Source organism: Actinia tenebrosa, unplaced genomic scaffold, assembly GCF_029948245.1.
Source record: "Actinia tenebrosa isolate PJP-AT-01 unplaced genomic scaffold, QUT_ActTen_1.0 PGA_scaffold12__29_contigs__length_12842862, whole genome shotgun sequence".
NCBI lineage: Eukaryota > Metazoa > Cnidaria > Anthozoa > Actiniaria > Actiniidae > Actinia > Actinia tenebrosa.
In genome coordinates this window covers 8,163,241-8,184,357 of record NW_028292572.1, presented here as the reverse complement: position 1 = coordinate 8,184,357, position 21,117 = coordinate 8,163,241, and the positions used below count along the sequence as shown (strand labels likewise).

Sequence of the window (21,117 nt, the reverse complement as noted above, 5' to 3'; positions counted from 1 at the left end):
GTAAATATATCCAATACCGAAAATAATTTAGTAGTTATATAATAAAACGAATAAAACAGCTTTTCCGTTCTCCATTCAGTAATAACGCACTTAGGAAGCGTTGTAAGCATGCACTCAAGAAGTATGAGAAGCACTAGCCTACGGCTCGTTCTTCTTCCTTACTCTTCTCTTGTACTTACGCCACCTCCTGCGTGCTTTATTACTAACGGAGCACGGGCAAAAGCTGTTTTATTTGTAAAATACTGCTGCATTTTTGCTTGATCTTTCCAATCGCAGCTTGTGCTATGGCGGATTGAAGAGGACAAACAGACAGACAGACAGACGGAAAGACGGACAGACGGACAGACGGACAGACGGACAGACGGACAGACGGACAGACGGACAGACGGACAGACGGACAGACGGACAATTTATAATAACCGTTATATTGGATAGGAACGACGCAACTGAAAGTGCGCGTGCGTGCTGTGTGCTCTCATAATGCACGCACCACCAACCAATCAGAATGCGAGATTTATGACAATTAATCATGATCGATATGAACGGACTGAGTCAGCATTTTCACATTCAAGCAATCCTATGACAAGATGCAAACTTATTCAAATATAACATGGTGACGGCGCAAATAGGCGAAAGGCACCACAAGCTTTGGAAGAAACTTTTGGACGATTAAGAAATATTCTGATCATGACCAGAACAATGAGTCAGAATGCATCGCCAATGAATACCGTATCAGAGTAGTTTCTTTCAGCAGAAATTTAAGGGACTGATCGAAACGGCAAACACCCTTCTCTTATACACTGTCTTTTTTCAACTAGGTTTTCGACTGACCGAAAAAATAAAGAGCAAGCCTTGTGAAGTATTGTGAATGTCGCTCAAGATGGGCGTTCATTAATATATAGCAGAACACTGCGGTATATTAAAAAACACATAAGTCATGCCTAATGTGTGGGTAAAAACACAGACCCTGGCGGTGAGACATTTAATCAGCTTTCTCTTTGTTTAAACAATTTTTACAGAACAATGAAAGATACGTCATCAACGATCAAAGTAGGTTTTATAACTCTACCACACACCAAACAAACTGAATTGACGCTAGCTTATTGATCACAACTCTCTTAGTTGAGCCAGTCCCGGAGTAATTCCTTGGGGTGTTTCCTTCTCATTTTCATTCAAGCTATTTCCGGAAGCTTAATTTTATTTGTTCGTCTTATTTGGTAAAAAATGAAGGTAAGTTTGAGCGTAAAACGTTTTTTAACCGGCAAAATTATTGTTGCCTTAGTAGTTTTTAGTGAGTGTTTGTTGACACCAAAAAGCTATATCTTGAAACTTGTTCTCGTAACTCGACCTAATAAGTTCTTTTTCGAACTGTAGCTATTTTACTAGCTACGAATACACTAACGGTGGCTTTTCTGGAGTTAGTATTACAGAATTGGACTTTTAAAACATCCAGTCAGTTAAATTCAAGAAGGACTCTCAATGACTAAAAATGTATCTATTTGAACTGAATAAGGGAAGTGTTTATGGGTTCCTATAAAAAAAAAAAAAAAAAAACAGTTGCTAAGTAAATCAAGTTCCAAAAAAATTTCGGCAAAATTACTACGATAATCGCAATAGAAAGAGCTTAAGTAAAGTACATTTTATTGCATTTGAATGGCTTTTGCTTTCGTAATCGTTGAATTACTGATGGGCAGGCTTATAAGTAAAGGCAGTGAGATATGTAGTCTGAGTATTACAATCAACTTGCCATTGAACAAAATTTTGATGATGATACCAAAAAAAAAAAAAAAAAAACGCTCACAGACTGAGGTGATATCACTTCCAATGCAACTAGACTAGCTTATAGTTATAACAAAAACTTCATCTTCATTCTCTATATTATTTATTCTAAATACTAAAAAGTTCGAACTTTCTATTGAAAATTAAATTTGTTTCGAGTTCATATATTGGTATTATTAGTCTGAACTACGTACGGGATTAAGTTTTGGCTCAGAAGGTAAAATTCCTTTTTATCTAATTTACAAAATCATTTATTCTAGTTGTCAAATAATTAGGTAATCAGATAACCAATTATAAAAAAATGTTTATTTAAGAGTTGGTATTGTGTCAGAGTAATTAGAAAATGTTACGAGATTTATACCAAGACTTAGGACAGAGCTCCAGGATATTAAACTGTGGAAAAAGTGTTAAATGGGAAGCAAATGGTAAAAGCTTTTCCCAACCAACACATTTGATCAATAACTGACTACGGAGTATCTGACGAGCTGGTGTCCTATGCTCTAGCTTGCGGCATTTTTGCCAACTTGGATTTATGTGTTAATCATCGGATTTGTCAAGCTGAAATTTTTGGATTGATTTTTGAATTGAAATACGAGGCAACTTTGATAGGTCCTCGACAATGCAATTAAGCATTTGCAAAGCCATTTCGAGGAGGTTTCCAATTAAAAAATTGAACTAAAAGGTTTGGCGAATCATTGTTTTTCAGGCTCCACATCTTTTGATTGCATGTCTAAGCTTGGCTTTGGTTACTATGACGATGTTGAGCCATGCTTCTTCAACGAGTTCCAAAGACGGCTCCAACAGAAACGATGATCAAGAAACCAGCGAAAACCCTTGCAAAGAAGTGTGGGAAAATACTACTGTGTCTACCCCCGAAGGGCTGGTATTTTGCATGGTCCCATCAGAAGAGGAACTCACTGAGCAGCTCAAGAGTATTGGCGGATACAACAGGCATTATGTGGCAGTTTCTTCAGAAGAAGCAATAAACTTTGAGCCAATTCTTCCTGGATGGGATGGAGCAGAAACCACAAAGCCGACATCATCATCGCGTAGATGCAGGCGCTACAGACACCCAAGTTTTAGAAAACGACGCCGGAACATAAAAAGAAGCGATGGATTAGAACAACTTGGTTGGGAGGACGAAAAAGATGATTCTGAATTAGAGAAAGAACAAACAAAAAGAAGCGATAAAAGCGCATACAGAGGAATGGCGTCAAAGGAGCAAGCGAAAGGCCTGCAAAGAAGCAAGCGATTCCTCGAAGTTGGAATAAGAGAATCGATCAAAGTTGGTTGCGTAACCAAAGGCGAAGCAATCAATAGCCTGAAGCAGATGTGTGACAGATGTCAGAGAAGAACAGAGCTTACTGCAGACCGCTTCCCTAGGTACATCAATGAGGTGACGTGTGAATCTTCAAGTGGAAGCCCCAGCGATGGAACAAGTTATTGTCAACCGCAAGTCGGAGTATGCGCGCAAGGGTATCTACTGATTGACTTGTTGAAGAGGACAGACCAATACACCAACGTCTCGCCTCCTTCTGGGATGTACTTCAAAGCCTTCAAGCAGATATGGGTCCCTTACGTCCATAAAATAAGAAGCTGTTGCGAATGTCGCTCTATGTATTAGACATCTAGGTATTCTTCGCGGAACTTCAGTGATGAACCTGACATATGCTGATAGAAATTTCCCTCTGTTTGTCAATAAATTTCTGATGACTAAAACAAATATGCAAAGGAATTATAGTCTGAAACTAGGACACCATCATATGATTTATATATTCCCTTTTTCTCCAAACATGCATACTTCACCATGCACTACTCTTTTTGACTGTCATATACCCTCTTTTCCCCTGATCCACGTAGGATTGTACTGTCATAGTCTAATCTATGTCATATACTCTCTAGTGTGTTTGTTAGCCCATAATACTGCGTAAACAAGACTGCGCGAGGCAGTATACAACTGTATGCTCGGCGCGCACCCGTATTTATTACTGCCTTTATTAGAGTACTTAGATTTTCAAAATTCGTTCATAATACGTTGTTATTTATTGCTGGTATTACGCATCCATGCATTAGGTTTGCTCCTGTATCACCAATCATTTGATCAGTAATAAAGTAATAAAGTATTTCTTCTTGTTGTGACGTCAACCAATTCAGGGAACCAAGGAAGTTTTAGCGTTAGTTCACTCGCCTCTTACCTCTGGGGTCAAGGGTTTGATTCCTGACTCGGCATCACATGTGAGTAGAGTAGTTTGTTGGTTTTTCTATGGGATCTCCGATTTATGAATTACTACTGATGCCCTAACTGATTTAGTAGCTCAAAGACTGTTTTTGTCAGGGTTCAATCTGTTCAGAGTTAGCCGTGCACTGACTTCGATCAAACCATAAAATAAAAATTTGAAGATTGAAAGATTAGTTCAACATGAGGATACGGAGAGATATGGATGGGAAGAAGAATAAGTCGGTCTACTTTGATTATTCAGTATTGGATTATAGCCATATTTATTAAATATTAAAGGATTTTGGCAAGAAAAAATATTATGAGCTGAAGCTAGATGGGATATTGTTAGGGGGATTTTATAGTTGATCGCAGGATTAATGTATTCGTCTTGTCGCATAACGCACCCCTGCCAGCTTGCCAAGAGGGGAATAATCTGATTATAACGAAGAGGTTATCTCTACTCTAAGTAAGAGTTACTGGCAAAAGCTTGGCAAAGTATTCTGGCTTCTTTTTCAACGTTGGTAGAGATTTTCGACAAACTGTGTTTTTACATGGTATTCTTGTCCATTTCTCGAGAAATGTTTGCTTGAAATTAGAAAATAACAGAAGTAGCACTGTAATGGTTTCGCATACAGCATGACTTTCAACAGACCTCGCGATGCCCGGCACCGTTTCCTTTTGAGAGAGAGTTAACTGATTATCAGCTTAATTTTATATTTCAAAGGCTCAACTGAGAAGCTAGACTCAGTTTATCTTGTAATACAGCTTCCTTTTAGTAAACCACTTCAGATATATGCTCTCAGAGTTTTGCCGTTAGCAACATTACCATTAGAGAGTTTTAGATTTACGTTCACGGCAAACGTGAAACGTCAGTTGACTAGTAAAAAATTCTTTTAAATTACTGAAAAAGAATCGCAAAAAAGTCCAAGTAGTAGAAAAACAAAAGAGTATTTGCGCTTGGTGAGAAGGTTTGTAAAAGGTAAAGTAAAATAAAGGAAAACTATGAAAACGTGGTCACGTTTGCCGTTTGCGGGGAGGAAAAAAGTCAATCTAAAACTCTCTAATACCGACTCAGTGATGACTCAATATCAGTGAGTGAGTCTGGGTTTGTTATGAGAATAAAAATTTTACTAAAGTCATTTGAATGAATTTACACCGTTTTATAGTTAAAAAATAAACTAGTAAATTAAAATAGGACTGAATTATCTTCAAAGTCTACGCAATGTTTGCTTCTTGAATCTGAATGTGGACACCATTTACCATATAATATTCCTAGCTAAGCCGGCTCTTGAAAAGCAACGGATACACTGCTAAGCTATATTGAGTTCCTTTTAGGCAGAACTAATAAGTTGATTTTAAAAATGAGTTTTATGACTCATGATGAATATCGGCTCTTTTGGCTTCAATCCGTTTTCCAAATGGCACAAGCTAGTAAAAAGAAGAGATAGCTAGCTAAAAACTAGTGTGAGCTGCGTCGGTGTTTCTAATGAAACAGTAATGATAAAAAAGTAAATTATACACCGTGAAAAGATGAAAAAACGTGCTGACGTTTCGGCCGCTAGTCCTTCGTCGGAGTAAAAGAGAAAGAGAAAGCTAGTAAAAGATGGCTGAAAACCTCTTCAATATCCGATAGCACCAACGACAAAAAACAAAAAAAAAAAGGCCGCCGGGTGAAAATAATATCAATCAAATCAGTTCAAATGGTCTGTGGGGTGAAATATTATTAAGCTGAAAAAGTGCGTACAAAGCACGGAAATTTTTAAAAACTAATTTGGTAAAACGGATGTTGTTCGAAGAATCATTGCCGCAGAGATCATAGTTTGTTGGTAAGTGATGAGTGTGTGCTGTCGGAAATAATTATCAAGTCAAAACAAGAGAAAATTAACGACCTCCTTTCCTCTCATGAACCCAAAATGCGTGAGGATATCTTGATTTATCGAAACTGGGCATGAGACTTTTAAAAATCATTTTTTCATCAACTATAGATAATATAATTTCAAGTTAGCACAAGAGTACGTGCTGTTTCAAATTTTTCAAGGTGTTGAAACAATAACTTCCCCCAAGATTACTGATTTTGTCGGATTGTCACAACGCTAATGCAACGATAGAAAAAGCACTTCACAAGAGAATAAATGACGTTTGTACATAGCTGTGTGGGGGAAGATTCAAGTACCTGATTATTACCAAATGTGGACTCTAAATCATATCTCATTGAAAGATTATGATAAACTTTTGTACTCGTGAAGAAGACATGTCTAAATTACGCCTAAAGTCTCATTAATAAATAGTACTTTGGAAACAACTTCAAACGCCCCCTAGCTTACAATATATATCTTCGAGGATGTGAATGCTGTAGCCTCTTTTTCAAGTCGGGGAAGTTATCAACGTGCACAAGAGCATACCACTTGCTTTGAGCTTCCTCTGGGAATAGTTCAAAACAACAAACTGGTAGAGCTTAGAGGGTGAGTTAAAAAAGCAATCAAGTCATTCCTTTTTTATGTAATTTCAGCTTGAAACTATCTCCCAAGGGAAAGAATACAAATTTGTCTGCGATTCAAATAAATATAATGTTAAACATGTCAAGGTATTTAGGATCGATATATTAAAAGCGAATGAAAATTGTATGAATAGTTAAGCGTGTCATTATTCGTTAATTTTCAACGTCCAAATAAATTCTTCATCGACACGTCCAAATAAATTCTTCATCGACATGATTTTGATCAAAAGTAAATAACATTTATATAGATAGAGTACCTTGCTTGTATTAGTCATAAATTTTCAATCTCACCTGAATTCGAGAAGTGCTTTTTTCTCTGTTTTTTTTTTCTTTTTCGTCTGGTTATTGAATAAAGTTAAAGTAATTTTTCAACCATTATTGAATTTCCCATTTAAGGTTTGTATGATACTTGATTTTTCAAGTAAGAGCTCGTAAGATTTGTCAAAAACCTTTACCCCCGGCGTACGTTTACCGAATTATTGATAGCCAAAACACTTTGCCTTTAGTATGATTTATTTTCAAATAATTGAATAATTCTTATTGCCAAAAATGTCATGATTTAAGGCCCCATCCGCGCGTATCCGGATACCGTTGAAAACCGATTGTGCTTGAAAGCGCAAGTTTTCGCCGAAAACGAATGTGTAGACGCGGTAAAAACGGGAAAAATGACTGAATTTCAGTTTATTGAAAATATCCGGCTATCAGTGTTTCCAGTTTTAGTCTTGAGTTTTATTGAAGAAAAATTCAATTAAAAAAGTAAGCTGTAAAGAAAAATTATCAAGATTTTGTGCTATCAACTGGATGTCATTTTTCAGTGTAATGTTTCAATATACTGAAAGGGCGCGAAAAATTAGTTTTCGCTTCCTGTTAATTTGTCAAATCATTGATAACACAAAAACTGTCAGATCTTTTATATCTTTATATGAGGTCTTTTAACTCTCATGACGAAAGGATGAAGACCTAATAATAAATCCCATGTCAAATTTGATGTTTTGTTTTTATCTTCAGTGAATTGGTCTCAATACATATGCTTTGGTATAGCGCATCGAGTTTAACAGCTGCCGTGTACCATAATGCGCTCGAGAAAAGTTAATCAAGTCCATTCTGACATCAAAAGCATTAGAATTGTACTTCTTGGCCAAGAAGGAGTTGGAAAATCTGGTAAGAAATACAGAATTTGTAAAAACATTTTTGAAAAACACTTCTTTGAAGAGCAGTAATTGAACCCAGACCACCGAAAAAAATAAAGCAGCCAGAAAATTGATAAAATCAACAATCTTCGCTCAAAAAGAGAAAAATGGCTGTCTATGAATAATATATCGTAATTTTCATTGAAAAGGAAACACTTATATGTAAGCACTCGTGTTTGGGATCTGAAATTACCATTTCATCTCAGTCTCATGCTGTTGACATGCGCAGTAGTGTCGAACGGATTCCAGTTTCAGTGATTAAAACTTTTCGCTACTTCCCCCCAGCTTTTCTCGTGCGTTTTCTTACCAGAAGATTCATAGGAGAGTACGACCAAACTCTAGGTAAGTTACCCGTTAGTTTTGTACTAAGTGAACACACTTAGCTCAAGCTAGTGTGTCTTGATATTTAGCTAGGTATTAGATCTTTTTGACACATAAATGAATGTGTTATTTAAGCATAAATGAATGAAGTTTGGATTAGTATGAAAAGTTTTCTTGAATGGTTAAGGTTGAATTTGACAAATATTTGGCTACACGGTTCTGATTGAACAAGAGGAGTACAATTAAATCCCAAATTGAACTATGTAGAGTCCCAATTAAGCTGCTCAGTTTTGTTAATTGTATTATTAACAAAACATCGGTAAGGATGCTTGCCGTGACCGTCGGTACCGCGTCAGAGCATTGTGATTAGACGAGAAGTATTGTTGCGCAGTGATTATTTTAATAGTTGTTGTCAAATCCGTGCCAACTTTGCCGGTAAAATCCATTATCTTCGTTCTGTAACTTTTTTTGAAATCTGTCATAATTTTATTGCTCAACGCAGAATCCTCGTACAAACACATCGTGGAGCTCGATGGTGTAGCCGTTTGTTTGGATATCCTTGACACTGCAGGAGAGGTAAGAAGTAAACAAAAATACCATGGATACGGAAAATAAAGATTCCTGCTGACCCGAATGTTATGCGCGCTCGATTTTGAGCCTGTGATATGTTTATTCAGCAACGCGGTTTTTTAAGCTGCGCATGAGCTTTGATCGTCTTCTTTTGATCGTTTTTAGAACCTGCGTTGATTTTAATTACCGTGTCAAAGAAAAAAATGATTAAATCAACAAAGTTCACAGGAATGCCCAAAATATGCATCATGCATAATAACAACGCTCGCGCAATACGCTTATTCGCTGCCACTTTGCGATCGAGTGACAAATTTGATTCGCTGAATAGTGACGCCCTGCCCCTCACAGCCAATGAAAGGTGTACCGCTGAACAGGTTTCCTTATTACCTTACCACGTGATAAGGTACCTAAGCTTTTTTCTTCTGCTTTCTGTTTTCTAGATAACTAATTGCAAGCTACAGCAGTGCAAAATCCAAGGAGACGTCTTCGTCATTCTGTATTCAATTGCTGATAAAGAAACCTTCAGGCAAGCAACCAAAATCGGACGATATTTAAACCACTTCAAAAGTCCTGGAGCACCGACAGCAATGGTTCTGGTAGGGAATAAGAACGACTTGGAGCATTTCCGCCAAGTAGAATCGAGTCAAGGACGAGAATTTTCCAGTGAACTCGAGTGTTTATTTAAAGAGATATCTATTTCTGAGAGGACTGGGTATGAGGAAGTGAATGACGTCATACACGGAGCATTACGTCAGTATCTTGCTATTGATCAACCTGATAAGAAGAAGAAACTTGATCGACGAGAGAATTCTTCCGTATCTTATTTATCGAAGATGAAGGAAGGGTTAATGAAACGAACGGGTTCGATTCGAAGAAAATCCGTTGCATTTTGATGTTCAATTTCTGAACGCGTAGGAGTTGTCAGCGGCGGTAGGCGTTTGATCTTATATTTATATTTATCCATTATCGTAACTATATACACATGCAGTCTTACACGCAATGATAGGTATACTTTAATCAGATTCCCAGCTTTTAAAATTACAACAGAACGTCAGTATTAGTGATATTCGTGAAGCTTGTTTTCCTAATTACTTAGGAAGCAGACTAGCTAGCAGTATTCTCTTTCGAAGTATAGGTGAAGCTTTGACCGAAAGCACAGACAAAGTAAGACATGCAGATAGATGGAAGGATGGACGGACAGACAGACAGAGAGACAGATAGAGATCGATGAGAGATCCATGTATTTGAAATACGAAACCATCTTCCTACACAGAGCAATCTGTGAACTGCTTATTTCCAGATTAAAACCTCATTACTAAAGGCGCTTATCCGAAACAGACGGACAGACAGACGGACGGATACGGACAGACAGACGGATGGATACGGATAGACAGACGGACGAATACGGACAGACAAACGGATGGATACGAACAGACAGACGGACGGATACGGACAGACAGACGGATGGATACGGACAGACAAACGGATGGATACGAACAGACAGACAGACGAATACGGACAGACAGACGGATGGATACGAACAGACAGACAGACGGATGCGGACAGACAGACGGATGGATGAATACTGACAGACAGACGGACGGATGGATACAGAAAGACAGGCGGAAGGGTGGACGGAGGGACGGACAAGGAGAGCCGCGTCATTCATAACTTGCAGATAATAACCAAGTGACGATGTTGCTAAAATAAAGTCTGTAGAAAAACACCAAATAATGATGTTTGTGTGAGCTGCACTGTTGTTGAGTGAAAACCTCTAGACAGTTTGATAACATCACACACCTCAATTCATCTTTTATTGTTATAAAATTCCAAACATTACAGCAAAGCGCAGTTATGAATTAAAAAATTAATATATAAACCTCTCCTAGACCGATCGACCACGTGGCCGGACTGTGTATACGACCGATCGACTGCGCGCGTACAATAGATGCTAATGAACTGGATCTTTGATTATTTTTCTCGAATTTAACTGATCCAATAAAAGACTGATTTCCCAGTAAAGTATCGTCTTGCCAGAGAGAGCGATTTTATTCAACCATTGAAGTAGAATCACCCAGTGAATGAGGTCTGTTTGGTTTTGAATTTACGATTCAGAATTCGAATTCAGTAACCGAATCACCCAGTGCATGAGGTCGCGTCCTGTTTGGTTTTGAATTTTCGATTCAGAATTCGAATTCAGTAACCGAATCACCCAGTGCATGAGGTCGCGTCCTGTTTGGTTTTGAATTTTCGATTCAGAATTTGAATTCTAACCGAATTTTGACTTCTTTATTTTGGATTTGCAGCCATAAATGCGTGAATTAGCTCATTTGTTATTTTTTAGCTCAAGCCAAGCAGGAAAATTCGAAAGAAATTAAGTCCGCAAGAGCGATTTCATCAGATTTTTCTTGTCAGTCTTAGAAATGATTTTTGAGAGAGGTGTATAGGAGTGCAAGGGCAGATCAATCTACTTTTGGTAGAAAGTAAGACCAATAGCCGATATTAAACAAGATGTATAACAGCGGAAACACCTTCCTAGAATAATGATCAACAAAGTGCACGCATTCTTTCCCTGAGCGCAAGCACTCAGCAGGTAGAAAATCATCCAAATCATAATTTATCTGCTGATGTCTGTTCTCTTTCGAGGTAGGGATGGGTCTGGGGATCGTGTTCATGTTTATGGTGCTACTAGGACAACCGTTTGTGAGGTTGGCGTCTCGTTTTAGTCTGGACACTCCTGGGAATCTTTCACGGAAATGATTTTGGGCGTGATCCATGTCCATGACTTCAGCAATGTTACAGCTTTGGACTAGACTGTTCTGGAAATTTAAAGCAAGAGATTTTTTCAAGTTCATGTCGATATGTACCAAGAATATGTGAACGAAATAGATAATGCTAGAGATAGATATATAAATAGATGGATAGAGTTGGATGGAATGGTGCTGTTAGGTGATTGGATGGATCAATGGATCAATGGAATGAAATATAGATGGACGGATGGATGGATGGATGGATGGATGGATGGATGGATGGATGGATGGATGGATGGATGGATGGATGGATGGATGGACGAATGGAAAGAAAGGGAAAAAATGAACGGTAACATAGATATTACTCAGTCGTACTCCACTCTATCAAGCTCTTCCTTTACCTGTAGGCTGTTTTTCCTACTCATCTCTGCGCTCTTCTCCATGATATTGAGTACAAAACAGTATTCAACCATCGACGCAAGGATGAAAAAGAACGACACGATCAGATAGTAGTCTATCGCCTTTAGGTAAGAGATTCTCGGAAGACTCGAATTAATGGATTCAAACAGAACCATAGTACTAAGAATACAAGTTACAGTCAGAGATACTCTCGCGGGAACCGCGTTCTTGTTGATCCAGAAGCTCAACCAGGAGATGAAAACAATGAAGGATGAAGGGATGTAGTGTTGAACGAAGAAATATGAAGAACGGCGTTTGAACTTGAATTTAATGTGCAGACTATCAAAGGATCCTGAAGAAAAGAGATATGTCATATAGTTCTTTACATCCCCTTCTATTTCCCATTTTTACTTCCAAATATTATCGTACCCTGAAACAACCTCTGGGCTGAACTAAATCAGGGCACGGCTCACTCATATCCCAAACCCTGAAACAACCTTTGGGCAGACCTAAGTCAAGGCATGAATAATTCATAGATCAAACCCTGCAACAACCTCTGGGCTGATCTAAGTCAAGGCATGGCTAACTCACAGATCAAACCCTGAAACAACCTCTGGGCTGATCTAAGTCAGGGCATGGCTAACTCACAGATCAAACCCTGAAACAACCCCTGGGCTGATCTTAGTCAGGGCATGGATAATTCACAGATAGAACCCTGCAACAACCTCTGGCCTGATCTAAGTCAGGACATGGCTAACTCACAGATTAAATGAGAATTTAGCTTGTTAGGAATTGTAGAGGGAGGAAAACATGAAAAACCGGAGAAAGGCCTTCAAATAAAGGGGAGACTCAACAGATGCTGCTCATGTGATGCTGAGTCCAGCAAAAGAACCCGATTCCACAGTTAAGATGCAAGTGCACTTGAAAAAAAACCACTTTGAGCCATCTTAAATCTTATAGCATTTTTGAAAACGCCAAACATCTAGGTAATGTTCGTTGGGGGGAGGGGTGGGTAGGATGATATACCCAAAATCGCACCTTTACTGTTACTTGACTCCCGTTTTGAAGTCTGGATGCTTTTCATGTCGAATTGTGCCATTTCTGCAGCGTAGACTTCGATGGAACTGTCCTCTTTACCTCGAACTCTCCAGTTATACACAACATCTTCTATCGTGTAGGCGTCTAAAAACAACAGCTGAATAACTGATAGTTGTCGAAATTTTTAATGTGTGGGTGCATAATTCTTTATTGATTACGGACTGTATCTGATCAATAAATTTCGTGTGCCAAAATTCACCTCCCACAGCACGATCATGGGACAAAATTGGCGACTTCCATAAACCAATCACAGAGCTCGATGTAAACCTGAATTTGCCCGAGTGACGACGAAACAATAGTCACAAGTCGAGGTTAGGCTTGATCCGTTCATAAATTTACTGTATTTTATTAAATACAACCTCCACTGAAAACCCTTTTTTTTTGTGCTCACTTAAAACGAATTCGGGAAAGATCTATTGATAGCAGTTGAAGCAAACGACGCGCGACATGAGAACAACCGGTAAGTAACGATTAGAAATTGATGACTTGCGTTTAAGCAAATCACAGTGCGGCATTACTCTCTCGATCCCAAAGCCATCATAGTCACTCTACTGCGCATGTTGTTTGGACATGCGCAGTTAGTAGGGTGAGATAACCGCTCATCCGATCGGCCCCGTCACGGTCACGGTACTCGCTTTCGTACCAATGGCTTTCACAGTTATACGAAATAAACCTTTTGGTTCAAGAATCCAACTCATCAAAAAGAAAAGTTTGTTTTTGTAATATTTCTTAACATGGAGTTTTAAACGGTATTATAGAAGATTTGAAGAAAATATGACTCACAGCTTTCGATCTTCAGTAAGCAGACCTGAGTATCCATGGGGAACATGCTGAGGTTCATCTCGCAGGACGCGGTGAGTGTGATCCTGCAGAAAAAGATGGTTAACTCAAGTAATTAAGAAATTAGAGTTACTTCTCCTCTTTGTATGATTTATATGATTTTTCTACGCAAAATATTTTTTTTGCGGAAAGGAGAAAAACGGTAAATCTGCACCGAAAGAACACAAGGGGAAAAAATCACTACAAAAAATCAGCAGCTCAAACGGTGCTACAGAGAAATAGAACATCAATTTTAACGAACCCTGAATTGAACCTCTGGGCTAATTTAACTCAGGACATGACTAACTTACAGATCACACTCTGAAAAAAAACTCTAAGCTAATCTAAGTCAAGGCACGGCTAACTCCCGGATTGAACCCTGGAACAACCTCTGGGCTAATCTAAGTCAGTGCATGGCTAACTCACAGATAAAACTCTGGAACAACCGCTGGGCTGATCTTAGTCAGGGCACGGCTAGCTCACAGATCAAACTCTGAAACAACCTCTGGGCTGATCAAAGTCAGTGCACAGCTAAATCTCAGATTGAACCCTGGAACAACCTTTGGGCTGATCAAAATCAGTGCACGGCTAACTGATAAAATTGAAATTTAGCGTGTTAGGTTTTACAGAGAGTGGAACACCAGAGAAGCCGGAGAAAAACCCTCGAATTGATTAAATGAGGGGCCTATAAACAAATTCTACTTGTATGTGATACCGAGTCTGGTAATTGAACCTGAGTCCCCAGAGGGGAGTGCATTCAACTATTCTACCACATACCCCCTCTACCTGGTGCTGTAGTAGATTTTCCCATCAGGCCAGATCATAAGCCTCATATTCTCTCTCGTCACTTTGTGGAAGTTTGACGACTTAACGTTAACAAAATATGTATCTGGTGTCCAAAAATATTTCTTTGGGTCTGCCGCCATGTTGAAGATTTTGTCCACGCCGTGTGCCAGCCGCTCGTCTGTCCACCATTGTCTGAAGAAGACGTCTAGTGTGAAGTCCTAAAATAAAAAGATTTTAAAAAATTATTTCGTGAGAATTTGTTGCCGAGTATTACCAACCTACCACTTGTACCATTTAGCATTCTACACTCATACAACTACCTCTACGATGCGGCGACCATCTTGAATAACAAGGCTGATTAAGCTTTGTTACAAAAATGACGCAGTCGATTGACATTTACGGTTCACAACAAGACAACTTGACGAAATGCACAGTTTTACTACAACTGAGGAAATTTCTCAAATATCGTGGGGTCTTCTTTTTAGCATCTTTATTTTATTTTCCCCCTTCGGGATGAATGCCTTGCAATTCAAGATGGCTGCCGCATCGTCGAAATAGTCCATTCATATGTGACATCCGCTAACATCCTTGATTGCAGGCTCATTAATACAGGTCTAGCTTGAGTCTGCAGTCATTAAAAGCATTTGTATACGTTGAATAAGAAAGAGGAGCTATTCCACAGAAACTAGAGACCAATGATAAATTATTTATATTCTTCTATCCAAGCTTATAAAAAAATAATCATAAGGAACTATTCTATTCAGTCTATTAAATGTGACCTTACCATGTCATCTTCCCGTACTTTCCCAAAAGCCATAATCTTCATTTCTACGAAAACTTCGACAGCACCTCCTGTGAAAAGTTAATTCAAGGTACCTTTTATCTGATAAAAGTTCTGATATAAGTTCTGCTAATTTTACATCAATAATAAATCATCTTTGTGAGGATACCAACATCACAATCAGTACATGGTTTACAGAAGGGTGTTCAAAATTAAGCACCTAACGCAGGTTCAATAAAACTGCAGAATTTTGACGCATTATTTATAACATTAAAACAACTTCCTTTGACTCAATAAAAACCTCAAAAAGCGAAAAGAAGTAAGTCCTCTTGACAGAAACGAATGGGAGACTAGGTACTACTCTACCGCTCGGAGCCGCGCCGGACTGTGCAAAGCGTTTGGGTAGATATTTGGTAGTTAGGAAACTATGACAGTTTTTTGAAAAAGCAAAAAGCGAAGTCGTAATGATTTTTAAATTGAAAATGAAAGCTTGGGTGACGGGTAGGAATAATTTTCTGTTTATATGTTACTGGAGCTACTGACTATCCACCCAAAAGTATTGTCCATTTCCCGTGCGTCAAAGTGCCCAGTACCCCGTCGTTTCTGCAAATGACTAACCTGTGTCGTTGGGACGAACCCACTTGTCATAATTTTTTAACTTCATTTTCTCTCGTATGATTTTCGCCGCTATAGAATAACTGGCACCTGAAAAATAGAAAGGAAAAGTTATCTTGAGTCGCGGCTTCTGATGGTGGAGAACACCATTCAACCAGCAACTGATTGGTGGAGAACACCATTGAACTGCAGCTGATTGGTGGAAAACACCATTGAACTGCAGCTGATTGGTGGAGAACACCATTGAACTGCAGTTGATTGGTGGAAAACACCATTGAACTGCAGTTGATTGGTGGAGAACACCATTGAACCAGCTGTTGATTGGTGGAGAACACCATTGAACCAGCTGCTGATTGGTAAAGAAACTCATTGATCCAGCTGCGATTTGGTGGAGATTCTACTGACATCTCGTGACAAAACTTACCTGTAGCATTAACATGTTTCGAGGTCTCTCCTTCTTTCTGGATTAATCCAAAAGTTTTTTCGCTGCAATAAAATAATTATCTATTTAAAGAATTATCTATTTAATTTATTTATTGGCATACTTTTTTAATGTTGTCTTATTAAAATTTATCTCATTATTATGAAAAATATCAATTTTTTAATGATTGTTTATCTACATATAATAGTTCACGTATAAGTTGTTTATCTCATGAAAACGAAATCTGCGCGCAAATTGCACTGTTCCATTGTGTTGGAATCTATTTAACTGATCCTATAATGAAAACTCCTAAATTTCTTTTATATTCCTTTAAAGTTAACGAAGCTTGTTTTGGTGAAATATCTATAAATAAATCAAGTCTTTTTTCAAATATTTTTGCAACCAAATCTTGCGAGCAGAAAGAGGCACGTTGACCGTTGAAAAACGAAAAAAGGGATGAAAAATATCAGTCACTTCTAAATAAACTCCTTGTGTTCATTGTGTAATTTAACGATAACTAGTTGCTATTTATTTCAGGATTTTTGGCGCATTTTTTCCTGAGTGTTTAGAAGCGCTGTCTATTTATACGTACCTCAAGTAGTTCAAGCTGTACAACCAAGTGAAGACTGGCAACACATACATGGCTTCCTCGCTAAGCTCTGTTCTCCTTCACTCTTCAACCTGCAAATTCAATTTAAATAAAATTTAAAAATTAAAAACATTACATTCTGGTTGTAGCCAAAAGCATTCAATTCCCAAAACAATTTGTTCATTTTTCTTCGTTAAAATAACTGAATGATGAAAACATTGATAGGTTTAGTTTCAAACATATACCGCCAAAGTATTTCCCCATCGCGACAACTACGAAGTTACTTGGACTAAATTGTTTTCGATTGAAGGAGTTTTAAGGACATTCTGACGCCAAAACACGGCTGTACGACAAGCTGTGGTCTCTTACAAGGATTTTTATAACTTTCTATATAAAGGAATTCGTTAAAACTGGTTTTGAACGATCAAAATATCTCAAACTATTGATAGCTTTTAAAACTTGAAAAAAAATTACCCAAATTATTCTTGAAAACACGGTAAAAAAAGCAGCCGGTTAATACTGAAATTTGTGCTTAGTTTAGACTAGGAGAAAAATGAGAATATTGAAAACAGCATTAATCGTGGCTTTGGGGAGGGGATTTTAATTTGTCAGTGTGGTAATTGGAAATACAGTCTGCTGCCTCAGAGGACAAATATCTAATTGAAGATAAATTACTGTTGCTTGTAAATATACATGATAAAAATCACGCGCAAAAGCCTTACAAATAATGATTACAAATTTGAAATCGCACCCGCGGACTTGGTTTAAACTGAACTGAATAGTTTCACGTTTTCACGAGAATGTAACGGGCATTATGCTAAACGTCTTATGAAAATACAGGAAATATAAATGTAAATACACTGTACGTAGATACAAACAGTACTTCATAACTAGTACCAGTGTAACAGCAATAGAATGATAAATTAATCGCTTTGAATTGTCAATAATTCCATAACTAGGCTGATTTACCTGTGATTCGAAATTCAGATGATGAAGATGTAAGATAGATGTCTAAGGTAAATTAGAGCTGCCAATTACTAGCGAATTTCATATATACGACTCGTACGTATTTAGAAGCTGATGCAGAGTGAGTCACAGCACAGATCGCAAGCTGTATGTAATCATTAAGATATAAACCCCTCAAAGTGTTTACATAACAAACTTCCAAATCTTAATTGTCGTACAATTCATGCTCTTATTAAGGACACGTCAAGAAATAAGACGGTGCGGTCATTTAAAAAAATAGAAATAATAGGTTTTCTTTTCCAGATAATGCATTGGAAGAAACAAAAAAAATTCTAGTCGCAGTATTGAAAATTCTCATAAACAGTTTAGTGTTTTACAGTTATGGGTGAAAATCAAAATTTGTCAGAGATTTCGTGATATGTAAATAGCTCGAAATTAATAACAATAAGAGAACAAATGCAGTGATAATGAATTTGTGGTTCAGAGTTGGTTTTCAACGAAGAAAAAGATTAAAAGCCCTGGGCTGGGGCGAGTGATGGGGATAGTTGTAAAAAATCATTAAAAATACACTCACACAAGTAGTGCATGAGTGTTTTTAGAGTGTGTTGGGGAAAGAATTGTGTGGTGATTGATAATAACATTCCAAAGCTTTTAACATTGGCGCACATATTTATATTCTTTATTTTAAGTTAATGAATTAATTCCGTTAAACTTTTTTTCATGAATTGAGACAAGTCATTAGAACTATTGAGCCCTCATGAATGAATACCTAATGGAAAAAAGAAAAGAACAAAAGAGAACGCGAAGAAACGAGTAAATGAAAGGAAAGGAAAAGAAGGAAAGCAAAATCTTAAGGGAAAAGATGAAAAAGATAAGAAATAAAATTGAGAAAGCAATTAAAGAAAGCCAGAAAAAAACTAAAATCAATTCTCAATCAGTCTCTCGTTCTCATACGTTGTTTCGAATATATGAAAATGAGTAAGACTTGCCGCAACTATAATGAAACAATCGATAGGACTTAAAAAGAAAAGGTGCTTAAAACAATCATAAAAAAACATGAATGGTTTCTTTCAAACGCTTTAGTAATTAACCGAGATAAAAATCATTAAGATAGCTTTTTATTGCTTTAAATCCCGTTAACAAACTAAACAAACCATGATATAACGAGATACACGAAAAGTAATAAACCATTAAAGTGGCTTTCATTTGATTCTACTAAAAACAAACAAATTAGAACGAATTTACGAAGCTCCGAAAATATTTCATTATCTCAACACTTAAATGGGTTCCAAGAGTTCAAGAATGCGTGGAAGGGTATATTTGGGTGGAATGTTTTCGGCCATACCAAACGACAACAAAATTTAAGGACGCATCTTGGTTTTAAAACAGCAAAACGCATGCCATGACCAGTTAAAAGGGTCACAAACATTCAAAGAATGCATAACATTGAAATGGCTTTTTTCGCATGCTAAACATTAAACAGAATAACGATTACCTAAATGATGTCAAAAACGATTCCAAACAATCTTTTTGACAACTAAAGCAGGTCGGGGTTTTTCAACATTTTGGATCAACTGCGAGGAGTATTGTTTGGCTATGCTTTTGACTATTACACAACTAGATCAATAAAGTTTGACAAAAAATCCATTAAAGTGAAAAAGTCTTTTCAGCAGTTGAAAGGTTCCCACTATTTTGGACTGAATATGCGTAAAAAAACGCTTTGCAATGAAAAAAAAATATAAAGAACCTCTATTGATTATTGCCCAACTAGAAAAACAAAGATAGCAAAACAAAAAAACAAAACTGAAAACAAACAAGCAAACAAACCAACAAAAAAAAAAAAAAAAACCAGCAGTCTTCTTAGCAGTTAAAGGGGTTGCGACTATTTCAAGAATGCGTATGAAAATGGGACCTACAATAAAAAACATAAATAGTCTAAAAAATATTTTTTTATAAAAGATGAAATGAAATTTGTCGAAATATCAAGCTCCTGAGTTTTCAATCTTATCAAATGACAATCTTTCAGTGTTTGAATCTACTCATGCTTTATAACGATTTTCCCTTCCTTACCGTCCTTTTTAGCAAGACATCCTTTCTTTACCGTTATTTATAATTGATTGTGATTCAAACGACGCAAAACCAGAAGAAATTGTCCAAATGCACCCCTTTAGTTTCAAATATTGAGTAAGTAAAAAGAATTTGCGGTTTGTTCGTCCCAATATTTATAAATTTTGTTAGTTTCCCATTATGAGATTTTCCCATTATGAGATTTTTAAATATATTCAAATAAATGGCGTCCCTTAATCTTTTACTAATTCTCTCTTCCTTTTTCCCTTTTTATTTTCCATTTAGTAATAAATAGATTGATTAGGAGCCAACATTGCGTAAAATGCAAAAACGTTCTTCATGATTTAAAAAAATAAATACTGATTTCTAGGGCTGTTTCGGCGTAAAATTCTCTACATATTGCAACTCCTACTTTACATAATTTCGTGTATTGGCATATCTATGGTTTCTGATAATCTTAGGGGGGAAAGACACTGTTTTGTAAAAAAACGTTCAATTTTTCAGTTATCTCATCGGAAAACTCATGCTCGTATAGCCCCTCTAAACTTCACAACTTAATCAGCGTTGCGAGAAAATTAGACCCACAGAAAAACTGACTCCATAAAGAAATAAAAAAAGAATCGCTTTCTGCACAATGGAAAAATTTAGAAATCAGTGCTGCAATGATTATTTTTTATTTTAATAAACTGGATTTCCCAATAAAAGGACCGAGAATAGGCAGCAGGCGGGCGTCATAAAGCAACACCTACTAAGACCCCCCTGCTGTTGGAGGATTTGTGTGGTGATTAATTTTGGAAATATTGTTTATTACGACTGTTTTGATTTCAAATCGATGGAGACCGCATTCAAATGACTGTTATAAAACACTTATTAGTTTAGCTGCAGCAAATCTGTGGAACAAAGAGCACTTATAATAGCTTTAAATAAGTATTATAAAAGATGTTGAACACATTATGTCGTCTTTAAATTAACTTCTTTGCGTTTAATGTAGGCGACAAACCTAAAAGTTGATAGATAACTGTAGTGGGCTATCGAACTGGGAGAAAAATACTTTGAAATTATCAATAGGTTTACTACTATACCTTTGGCTTTCAAGGCGAGAAATATTTGTCCAGATCCGTCGCAACAGGATCATATATTTGCGCGCGTCTCAAGTAATCCTCGTTTTAAACCTCGTCGTCTACCGAGGGTAAAGCCACCTTACCCTGGTAAAAAAAAAAAAGAAAGAAAGAAAAAAAAAAAAAAAAAAAA

The 21,117-nt window shown here is 37.2% G+C and overlaps 3 protein-coding genes across 3 annotated transcripts; 2 read left to right on the top strand and 1 right to left on the bottom strand.

Annotated features, from left to right (window-relative positions):
• Nucleotides 1-1,087: 1,087 nt before the first annotated feature.
• Nucleotides 1,088-3,904, top strand: LOC116309004 (uncharacterized). Its single transcript, XM_031719530.2, has 2 exons — nucleotides 1,088-1,230; nucleotides 2,486-3,904. Exons 1-2 carry the CDS (start codon nucleotides 1,225-1,227, stop codon nucleotides 3,401-3,403), a joined length of 924 nt encoding a protein of 307 aa, XP_031575390.2. The 5' UTR covers nucleotides 1,088-1,224; the 3' UTR covers nucleotides 3,404-3,904.
• Nucleotides 3,905-6,335: 2,431 nt separating this feature from the next.
• On the top strand, nucleotides 6,336-10,597 carry LOC116309000 (ras-related and estrogen-regulated growth inhibitor). Its single transcript, XM_031719526.2, has 5 exons — nucleotides 6,336-6,459; nucleotides 7,503-7,655; nucleotides 7,970-8,026; nucleotides 8,508-8,581; nucleotides 9,016-10,597. Exons 2-5 carry the CDS (start codon nucleotides 7,568-7,570, stop codon nucleotides 9,466-9,468), a joined length of 672 nt encoding a protein of 223 aa, XP_031575386.2. The 5' UTR covers nucleotides 6,336-6,459; nucleotides 7,503-7,567; the 3' UTR covers nucleotides 9,469-10,597.
• On the bottom strand, nucleotides 10,358-21,083 carry LOC116308975 (gamma-aminobutyric acid receptor subunit rho-2). Its single transcript, XM_089028279.1, has 10 exons — nucleotides 20,949-21,083; nucleotides 16,837-16,925; nucleotides 16,248-16,309; nucleotides 15,827-15,913; nucleotides 15,212-15,279; nucleotides 14,428-14,645; nucleotides 13,606-13,688; nucleotides 12,763-12,906; nucleotides 11,727-12,076; nucleotides 10,358-11,394 (listed from the first exon to the last, which is right to left on the bottom strand). The coding sequence occupies exons 2-10, from the start codon at nucleotides 16,884-16,886 to the stop codon at nucleotides 11,038-11,040; spliced, it is 1,419 nt and encodes a 472-aa protein (XP_088884405.1). The 5' UTR covers nucleotides 16,887-16,925; nucleotides 20,949-21,083; the 3' UTR covers nucleotides 10,358-11,037.
• Between the last annotated feature and the right edge of the window lie 34 nt (nucleotides 21,084-21,117).